The 10841-nt window shown below is 52.6% G+C and overlaps 1 protein-coding gene across 2 annotated transcripts; it reads right to left on the bottom strand.

Moving 5' to 3' along the window:
• Window positions 1-33: 33 nt before the first annotated feature.
• On the bottom strand, window positions 34-9850 carry RRP7A (ribosomal RNA processing 7 homolog A). 2 transcript variants are annotated; one of them, XM_054030322.1, is made up of 8 exons: window positions 9636-9850; window positions 8238-8380; window positions 5922-5990; window positions 5544-5669; window positions 3304-3427; window positions 2170-2267; window positions 1406-1604; window positions 34-603 (listed from the first exon to the last, which is right to left on the bottom strand). In XM_054030322.1, exons 1-8 carry the CDS (start codon window positions 9697-9699, stop codon window positions 518-520), a joined length of 909 nt encoding a protein of 302 aa, XP_053886297.1. In that variant the 5' UTR covers window positions 9700-9850; the 3' UTR covers window positions 34-517. The 2 variants fall into 2 exon arrangements, with proteins under 2 accessions (XP_053886297.1, XP_053886304.1); XM_054030329.1 differs by lacking the exon at window positions 5922-5990 and having other exon boundaries at window positions 9636-9841.
• Window positions 9851-10841: the final 991 nt, after the last annotated feature.

The raw sequence follows: 10841 nt of genomic DNA, 5'->3' as shown, positions 1-10841 counted from the left end.
GCTGAGGGCTGACAAGGGCAATAAGGCAGTACATAGGAAACAGGGGCAGTTTATTTACAATTCACGTACAGTGGACTTCTATTGCCTTTGATTCAGCAGCAGCCTTTCTGCGGTTGTCCAGGAATGGGGGTGGGTCTCGTCCCTTGCTGGGGGATCTGGTTTAAGACGGGTGTCCAGAGGAGACAGTGCAGTAAGATAAAAGGTGAGGCTGGTTACAGGAGGATCCCATCCCACTCAGCACAGGAGGAGCTGCAGCCTGTGAACAGCACGAGTCATGCTAATGGGAGTCTCTGTGCTGGGCTCGCTGCCACTAGAGACATGTTCAGCACACGAAGAGCTCCATCCGACCCTCCACTTGTAACCACTGGGGATTTCTCATTTAGGGCCCAGGTTACAGCAGAGGGAACAAATCGGTGTCACTATACAGACAGAGCCCGCTGAGGGGCCTCTAGGAAGTGAACTTCTCAACGCGCCCTCCTGCGGAAACATCCAAGGACGTGGCAGCGCCCAGAGTGGCTCAGTATGGCCGGAACTTGCGCTGGGCCCGCATCAGCACAATTCTCTGCTTGTCCTCCTCAAACTTCTTTCTCAGCTGGGCTATGTCTGAAAAGACAAAGAGGGGGGTTGGGTATGGCCACGTTACCAAGAGCAGCAGATTTACCTTGCTCGAGAGCTTTGTACCCTGGCGGCTCTCAAAAGCTCTTTACTGACTGGGAAGCAAGTTCAATCCCAGCACAAGCAGGCTCAACAGCCACTCAAGTTAAGTGGTGCAATTCCCACTGCATCAGTGCTGAATTTAGTGCTGCATACATAGGGACTCACATGTCTACCACTGCGCTGCAGTTCCATCTGGGGTGGAACATGACGCTGTTAACTTTTACACAGCTGCCTGTATGCAGCCAGTGAAAATTATATTCACTGGGAATTCAAGAGGAACTGAGAGAACACAGCCACCGAAACAGGAATTTGGAAAGGACACGGGGGCTAACAAGAGACTGATTTGATCCCATGCCAATGAGAACAAGACAGCAAGGATCTCATGATCCTGCACCATTCAGATAGCAACCCAAGCTCCCCACAGCACTCTGCTGGGTATTGCTTCTGCACTAACTCAGAAGGGGAAAATGCGACCATCTGAATCAACACCACTTCTCTAGGTTTTCCGCAAAGGTCTCCCATCCAAATACTGACCAGAACCAACCCCGTTTAGCTGCCAAGATCTGACAGGATCGCAGCCTGAAGTGGTGCAGCTGGCTGTCCTGCAGCTGTGCCTGGAATTCACAAGAGCAGTGGTGGCCACTCTCACCTGTCACAGTGTTGATGACAAATAACCTGGACTGGTGGGGTGTTCAGACTGTGATACTGGGGAACAAGGAGATAGTCACCCCCTGCCTACACAACTCACTTTCTCTCTTGGTCTCTCGATGCTGCCAGGCGTAGAAGTTGAGCAGCTCCTTGCGTGCTCTTTTTCGCTTCTCCCTCTCCAGCACCCGCAAACTGGCAGCCTCTGTCCGGGGGAGTCCTGGCCTTCGGCCTTTCCGTGTCACCTTCACCCAACCCTCCTCATCTGGAATACCCTCCTCCTCCTCCGCTTTGGCTTCTTCCTAGATGAGGAGGATGACGGAGAAAATGTAGCTTAATCCAAACCGGTCATGAGCCGACTGGTTCCATTCCACAACAGCTTCCTGAGGCTGTCACCCAGCAAACACCTCCCTCACACCCCAAGGGCACGGAGAATCCCAGCACCTGCTGCTCTGCCATGCGAGAAGGCCCAGGGCAGTGTTCTGAGGGAGCTGTAGAATTGTGATATAAAGTCGCTGAGGATGTGGGCATCCAAGAGCTGGTGTGTTTGTGGTAACTATACCACAGCTTGTGGGGAGGGTAATGGAACCTGGTCAGATCTAGTGCCTGTGCACTGCCTGCCAGCAACTGGGAGACGGCAACCCTGGGCCCAAACAGGAGGCCTTGCCCAGCCAGCCACCCCGATAAAGAGCGCGGACAAACTGACAGCATGTGAAATACTGGAAGACTCTGGCATTCCTGCTGCTGCGCAGAGCTGCTCTGTCCAACAGGAACAGGACAGTCAGCAGACAATCCCCAAGGACTTGCTAGGCGCAGAGAATCCCCTAAGAAAGCACATGCCTGGTTTATCTCATCAGCCCTTCCTACCTCTGCTATTTTCTTATCATAGGTTTGCATGAAGGTGTCCACTTCAGCCTTCAGCTCTGCCGGATCCACCACTGAAGCTGCATAACTGGCGATCCACTCTGAGACAAGAAGGGAAAAGGTCAGCGGCTGCCTCTGCAGTGAGCCTACCCCCAACAAGATACCTCAATGCAGCCCTGGACAGAACAACTCTAGGGACCAGAGAGGTGGTCAGTCTCCATGTCATCACTCCAGGCCCTGCCTGCTAAGATGGCCAGCAAGGGAACCAGTGAGTGACAGATGTGGCCACAGTGGTTCATGGGACCCAGGCACCTTTCTCAGCATGATCTGAGCTGATGCCTGCCAGCTCCTTTCACACAGGCCAATGAACATCTGTGTGATGAGAATAGCAGATAGCCACTCATGTCTAGGGAGAATCCAGTGTCAGAGCAGAGTGGCTCCATGCCCCACCACACAAGCCAGCCAGAGCCCTAAACATTTAGAGTTCAAATTTAACATCCTCTGCTGTGAGGACCTAGCATCTCCTTACAATGCATCACATCCTTCTAAACCTAAAGCAAGGATGTCAGCATCAGCAGGAGGAGATGCCAAACCACAGGAAATCCTGGCTCTGCCATGGACTGCGCTCCCAGCTGGATAGTTCACTGATGTCAGTAAAACACACCGTGATCTTTCAATGCCTGGTACCACAGGAATGGGGACTAGTCTCATTCTCAGTTATAAGCAAGTCAAGGCCAACTCCCCCAAACCAGAGAAGATACTGAAAGATTATGGATAAGGGCCACACAACCATTTGAGTGACCAAGGCACCATACAGCGGTGACAACTGCAACTCCCTTGTGGACCTCCCCACCCCTTCCAGAGCAGCTGGTTATGGAGCCTGTGATCAGGAACTAGGTCCTTCCACTAGTGTGAGAAGCTCCATGTGGGGTGAGCGAGGAATAAAAGGAATGCAGAACAAAAGGAGAGGGGACAGGGGAAATGCTGGACTCAACGTGGGGCACATGAGAATCACTGTTGAGGGGTGATTGACACACAACCTGGATGGCACTGTTATGGCGTGGGGGATAGCCAGGATGAGACACCTCTCTGATACACCCTCCCCCCAACAAGTCTGGAGAGCACAAGGTGACTTACTGCGGATACCGGTTTTCACAGGGTGACTCTCCGAAGAGATCACCAGGGGGCCCTGCAGCGATAGGGACTTGGCTGCCTGTACCCCAGCCGGATTCTTAAACACCACGTAAGCCACTCGGAATCCCTAGGGAAAAGGCAGCGCATTGGTATAGTCAGTGACCAATCAGCTCCCTCAGAACAAGCAGTACCACAGAACGAGCAGCTTTATTAGAGAACTACGGCTGCAGCCAGCACTGGGGTTGCCAGGAGAGAGTTAAAAAAATTGAAGAATCCCTCAGGAGGCCTCTTTGCCCACCAACACCTCAGGTTTCTTCCCGTCCTAGCTCCTACAGCAGGGGTAGGCAACCTTTCAGAAGTGGTGTGCCGAGTCTTCATTTATTCACTCTAATTTAAGATTTCGCGTGCCGGTCATACAGTCTAACGTTTTTAGAAGGTCTCTTTCTATAATTCTATAATATATAACTAAACTATTGTTGTATGTAAAGTAAACAAGGTTTTCAAAATGTTTAAGAAGCGTCAATTAAATTAAAATGCTGATCTTACGCCGCCAGCCTGCTCAGCTCGCTGCCAGCCTGGGGTTCTGTTCACCTAGGCCGGCAGTGGGTTAAGCAGGGCCTATGGCCGGGACCCCAGACCTCGGGGGTGGGGGGGGGGGGGGGAGAGTTCAGGGGTCAGGGCAGAGGGCTGGGGTTCAGAGCAGAAGGCTGGGGTGGAGTTCAGGGATCAGGGCAGAGGGCTGGGATGTGGGGGGGGTGTAGGGCAGAGGGCTGGGGGTGTGGGGGGTTCAGGGCAGAGGGGAGTGGGGGGGTTCAAGGGTCAGGGCAGAGGGCTGGGAGTAGGGGGGGTGCAGGGCAGAAGGCTGAATGTGTGGGGGGCGTTCAGGGCAGAGGCTGTGGGGGTGCAGGGCAGAAGGCTGGGTGTGTGTTGGGGTGGGTGGGGTTCAGGGCAGAGGGCTGGAAGTATGGGGGGTGCAGGGCAGAAGGCTGAGTGTGTGGGGGGGGTGCAGGGCAGAAGGCTGGAGGTATGGGGGGTGCAGGGCAGAAGGCTGAGTGTGTGGGGGGTGCAGGGCAGAAGGCTGTGGGGGTGCAGGGCAGAAGGCTGGGTGTGTGTTGGGGTGGGTGGGGTTCGGGGCAGAGGGCTGGAAGTATGGGGGGTGCAGGGCAGAAGGCTGAGTGTGGGGGGGTTCAGGGCAGAGGGCTGGGTGCGTGTTGGGGTGTGGGGGGTTCAGGGCAGAGGGGAGTGGGGGGGTTCAAGGGTCAGGGCAGAGGGCTGGGGGTAGGGGGGGTGCAGGGCAGAAGGCTGAGTGTGGGGGGGGGTTCAGGGCGGAAGGATGGGGCTGTGGGGGTGCAGGGCAGAAGGCTGGGTGTGTGTTGGGGTGGGGGGTTCAGGGCAGAGGGCTGGAAGGATGGGGGGTGCAGGGCAGAAGGCTGGGATGCTCGGTGAGCGGCTCATGGCAGGGGGCTGGAAGGGATATGCCCTGTTCCACCCCCTTCCCCCAGGCTCCGTCCCTACCTCTCTCTGCCTGCTCTACGGAGGTGTGTGCACACTGCCGCTCTTCCCCCTCCCCCTCACTAGGGCCATCAGCTGATTGGCGCAGGGACGGAGAGGAGAAGGGGCAGGAAAGCACCACGCCAGAGGAAGAAGAGGGGGAGGGGGGAAGCTTGGCTGCTGCAGAACCAAGCTTCTGCCTGCTGCCCCCGCAGGGGACAGCGATGGGCCAGGGGGTGGGGAGAGGACTGAGTGGGGGCAGGACCGCGGCAGGGAGCTGCGTGCCACTCAGAATCGGCTCACATGCCGTGTTTGGCACGCATGCCATAGGTTGCCGACCCCTGGTATATACAAAGAGAGAGCACCCCCAAAACGTTTATATAGATCAGGGGTCGGCAACCTTTCAGAAGTGCTGTGCCAAGTCTTCATTTATTCACTCTAATTTAAGGTTTGGCGTGCCGGTCATACATTTTAACGTTTTTAGAAGGTCTCTTTCTATAAGTCTATAATATATAACTAAACTATTGTTGTATGTTAAGTAAATAAGGTTTTCAAAATGTTTAAGAAGCTTCATTTAAAATTAAATTAAAATGCAGAGCCCCCCGGACCGGTGGCCAGGACCTGGGCAGTGTGAGTGCCACTGAAAATCAGCTCGCGTGCCACCTTCGGCACGTGTGCCATAGGTTGCCTATCCCTGTCCTACAGCATGCCCCCTTTCCCTCTGCTCTTCTCAGAGTCTCCCTGAGCTTTACCGTAACTGTCTTGAGATTGAAGAATTTGGACTTGGGTGCCTCTGGTTTCTCTCGTGGCCCCGGTTTTTCACACACATTCACAGACTGGACAGACGAGCAGCAGGAAAACAGCCTGGACAGACATGCCTTAATACAAGGGAGAGAGAGAAAAGTGACCAGGGCTCACCTGTGTGCCCTCCCCTTGGGAGACGGGGGCTACAGCCTGCTGTAGATACCCTGTTTCCCCCCTACTTCCAAAGATTCCACACTGCAGCCATCACCATCCTCCCAGCTGAGAATGGTTTATAACCCTCTCCCTGTACTCATCTGCAGCCGTCAATGCTGAATGACAAGGAAGCCCTCTGCCATTCCCCTCACATGCAGAGTTTGATGCCTCACAATGCTTCCTGCAACTGGTGGATCAAGGAGCAAGACATCCTCGCCTGGGTCCTCCATCTGGTAGCGCACCTACCACGAGGGAGCCAGATTTAGCCTCTCAGCCCACAGGGGAGTGTCCACACTCAAATTTTGTACCTGTTTTCAAATTGTGGTGCAATTACTCTGGGATAAATTATAGTGAGCAGAGGGCTCATGTGTTTTCATCGCTGTTAGGAGATTTTCAGAACACAGTGCCAAGAACGCCTGAGCTGTGTCTGCATCAGCTTGTACTTCTGTGTAGCTGCATCATGGCCTAAAAACATGCACAAACTTTTGAAGCACAAACACATTTTAGGAGTGAGACTGGAATGAAGATCAAACCCGGCTCCTATGAAGCCCCGCTAATCCTTTGGTCAGTGAGATGGTTTATCAGTTGTACCTTCAAAAGCAATGATATCCTACAATTCTGGGCTAACTGAACAAACTTACACCAGTTTCCTTGTGGGACTGGTGTAACAGAGTCCCTAGACTTCTGCCTTGTAGGACCAATAAGCTTCAGAAGCACTGCAGCTCCCTGGAGGTTAAGGAGGTTGTGTGGGCAAATCTGTGGCAACTCCCCAAGGTTATTGGATATGTCACAAGATGGGAGGAGCACCAGGCAAATTTACCTTTCTTACAGGCAAGAAGGAAGACATGGGCTTCAGTGATCCCCCCTGTAACTTGTAACAAGGACAAAGGGTGATTTTACAAAACTCGTTAGCTAGTCAAGGTGAACTTTTGGCTCCACACTATGGTTGTCTGACTAGCTAACGTGGGTTTAAAGGTATTAAACTGCATCTACACTAGATCCCAAGTGGTATTTCAAGTGGGGTTAGCTAACAAACAAGACACATTTTTCCTTATTCTAGACAAAACCTCAGAGGGAAGCACGGCCTTTGCTGAGTCATCGTCACCCTCTTCCTGCACCACTGTTTGGTCCGTGCAGCTCTCCCATACAAGTACTAACATACAGTAACTCCTCACTTAACGTTGTAGTTATGTTCCTGAAAAATGCTACTTTAAGCGAAACGATGTTAAGCGAGTCCAATTTCCGCATAAGAATTAATGTAAGGGGGGGAGGGGTTTAGATTCCAGGGAAATAAATATACACACACTCAGTCTATAGACACACACACACACACACACACACACACACACACAAAGTATTAAACAATTTAATACCGTACACAGCAATGATGATTGTGAAACTTGGTTAAGGTGAAGTCAGAGGGTGGGGTATTTCCCAGGGAATGCCCTACTGCTAAATTATGAACTAGCATTCGACTGAGCCCTCAAGGGTTAACACATTGCTGTTAATGTAGCCTCACACTCTACAAGGCAGCACAAACGGAGGGAGGAGACACAGTAAACACATGGCAGTGGCTGCAAACATTCCCTGCGGAAACTGAACCCACGCTATCCCACTGGAGCGCACCACTCTCTCCACTTTCCAAAGTGCTGGTGGGGGGGAAGTGGTGTGTGTGTGTGTGTGTGTGTGTGAGTGTGTGAGTGTGAGGCATGCATTGCCCCTTTAAATACGCTGACCCCACTCTAAGTACACTGCCTTTTTAAGTAAATTAGCAAGTTGAGACAGCAGCTGCTGTCAGCAAGCTTCCTCTGTCTCGAACCCTGTTGTGTGTCCCCCGGCTCTGTGGAGATGGGGTACAGGAACGGGGGGCAGGGGGACACCCTGACATTAACACCTCTCTTCCCCCCGCCCCGCACAGCAAGCAGGAGGCTCTCGGGAGCAGCTCCAAGGCAGAGGGCAGGAGCAGCACACAGCAGCGGGGGGGGAGGGGGAAGGAAAGCTCAAGTGCTCGGCAATCAATAGCCTGCTGGGCAGCTGCCGCACAGGGAACTTAGGGGAGCTGATAGGGGGCTGCCAGTCCACCCTGGTTCCAAGCCCCCACCAGCTAGTTCCAACGGGCTGCTCTTCCTGCAACCAGTGGACAAAGCAAGTGGCTGCTAAACATTATAAGGGAGCATTGCGCAACTTTAAATGAGCATGTTCCCTAACTGATCAGCGATGTAACAATGAAACAACTATAATCAGCGCGATGTTAAGTGAGGAGTTACTGTACTTGTTACAGCATCACTCTCTGCTCTTCTGGTTATGCTCCAGCCCCCAATAAAAAGACCACATTCACATATTTCTTTCAATACTTCTTTCAGCCCAACAAATAGGGTTGCCAATCCTCCAGGATTGTCCTGGAGTTTCCAGGAATTAAAGGTTATGTCATGTGATGACATCTCCAGGAATCTGTCCAACCAAAGTTGGCAACCCTACCAACAACTCACCTTTGTGCAATACGGGGGGATATTAAGGACAAAGAGAGTACGGTTTGGAGGGTGGGTAGTATCGGTGCCTTCTCGGACTTTGTGCTCCTTCACATACAGGTAGTGAGGTGACTGTTGCTTCTCAGAAAGCTTAACTGGAATGGCTAAAAGGGACAATTTTTAAAGAGACGTAGCAATTTAAAGCAACTGACTTCAGCAGAGCATCAAGTCCCAGAAAACATTTTAGGAGGCAACACCATCAGTTGCTGACTTCATTGCCTAATCAGGTTCTACCTGTCTCCCATAAATAAATCTCCGGATCTCCCCCAACACCCACTGGCCCTGACAACTCAGGAAAGTGTGTCAAGGTACAAAGTGCTTTACTCACAACCAGAGAGCCTAGAAATCCATTTGCCGTGGAAAAAGACGGAATTTGCATTTTTACAGAGACTCTTTACATTTTACATTTTGTGAAAAAATAAAAACATATATTAACTAAATTGTACTGAAAGTACCAGTATCACTTATTCCACAGGTTCTCAAACTGAGGGTGGGTGGGGTGCGTGTAAAAGGAATGTATTCTGGAGGGGAGGAGAGCATGAAAAGCTGCTGGCGGCAGCGCTGCCTTCAGAGCTGGGTGCTTGGCCAGCAGCCACCACTCTCTAGCCACCCAGCTCCGTAGACAGAGTGGAGAGCAGCAGCTGCTGGCCTGGCACCCAGCAAGCCTATTCATTTTATTATAACAACTGATGGTACCGATAGGCTTCAAGCTTGTTTAAAAATTGTAAATATATCAGTAAAACATTGTGTTCAACTGATACCTCCTGTACATAATGTGGCTAGGGAAAATTAAGTTCAGCATTTCATTTTAATCATAGGGAAAAAAACCACAGACTTTTATGTAAAAAGCGACAGGGTCCGGTGGCACCTTATAGACTAACAGAGGTATTGGAGCATAAGCTTGTGTGGCTCCAATACGTCTGTTATTCTATAAGGTGCCACGGGACTCTGTCGCTTTTTACAGATCCAGACTTACACAGCTACTCCTCTGATACTTGATGGACTTTAATGTTTTTTTATGCAAGATTTTTTTTTTGGGGGGGGGGGGTCATCACAGAAAACGGGGATCCCTGCTCATGGCACTGGAGCTTCTGGGCGTGCTGCGGCACAGGCCGGGGAGGCTGCCGCGGGATCGGTGCCCTGCCACACGGGAGATGCAGGCAGGCGCTCGGCTCGGGGCAGGACAGCAGCGTGCGGAGCAACCAGCGCCCGACCCAGACAGCGGCAACGGGAGCGTGTGGGGAGGGCCGGGCTTGATCAGCCCCTGTGGATACACTGGGGGCGGCGGGGAACCCCGGGATTTCGGGCTAGAGGTTCCCCCCTTTAAACCCGTGCCCCGTCCCCGCCCCAGCTGGTTACCTGTGTAGCCCGCCGGTGCCCCGGCCTCCGCCGTAGTCACATGCTTCCTCTTGGCGGCCGCCATCTTAATTTCCCGGTCGGTGACGTCAGCTCAGCAGCCGGGACGCCGAGGCGCGCAGGGGACGCCGGGAGCTGTTGTTCCTTCGCGGGCCGCGGTTTGCGGCGTCCCCTTCGCGCTGGGGGCGCTGGCGTCACGCAGTGATTGGGTAGGGGGCGGGGCTTCAGATGAACGGCGAGGTTCGGGGCGCAGCGAGTTAGTCCGTGTGCTCCCTCCCCCCGCAGGGTGCGCGCGCAGCCAGGGTGCTGGTAACACAGGCGCGGCTAGGGGCCCGGGGGCGTCAGGCGCTGCCCTGTCGCAGGGATGGCTTCTGCCTGCGCCGGACTGGGTGGAGTCAGAGCGTGCACAGGGGGGTTCGGGTAAATACAGGGCCCTCACCCCCACCCCCAATACTTCCTAGAGGCCTGGCTACAGCGCTTCTGACTGCGCCCTGGAGGTGGGTGCGCATGGGCTCCTGCCGCACATCGCCTCATCCACCCTGTTCCAGTGATTGCATTGGCATGGCCCTTTCTCTAGAGCAATTTCCATTCTGGGGCAATTTCTTCAGGGGATTTTGCTACTTCGGAGAACGCCGCTGAGACCCACAGCAATCCTGCCATAGCCAAGTATTAACACTGCTTTACAGACGGGGAAATTAAGGCAGAAGGATAAGCACTGTACCCAAAGTTGCTAGGAAAGCTGTGACAGTTTGGAAGACACTAAAGCTCTAGGTGTAGGCAGCACAGCATGTTCCTTCCCTTCTGTTTCTAAGATGTTAGTTTTATTTAAAAAACAAAATTCTCATTGGTGAAAGGAGGTAAATGTAAAGCCCTGGAGTCTAAAAGCACCTCTCTATCCCCAGAACAGGTGCAGCACAGCCACACGTAACAAATTCTTTCCAAATCACTCTTCCTCTGTCTTCCCCACTACTGTCCACATGCTTCAATTCCCACAGTGAAGTGCACTGCAACCCTAGGGGTGAGAGAAATTGTATCTGTTACCTATCATTGCTGACAGTTGTGATATGGGTGGGCCTCTGGAAACTAGACTTGAACAACCAGTTCATTTCACACAAACCACTGCTTTTAAGTCTCTGTCATCAGAAGATACAAAATCACTAAGGTGGCAGAATGCTTAAAGACAATAAAAAAGATGGAATCCTATGAAAT

This window comes from Malaclemys terrapin, chromosome 1, assembly GCF_027887155.1.
Source record: "Malaclemys terrapin pileata isolate rMalTer1 chromosome 1, rMalTer1.hap1, whole genome shotgun sequence".
Classification (NCBI taxonomy): Eukaryota; Metazoa; Chordata; order Testudines; family Emydidae; genus Malaclemys; species Malaclemys terrapin.
This window is presented reverse-complemented; position numbering and strand designations above follow the sequence as displayed.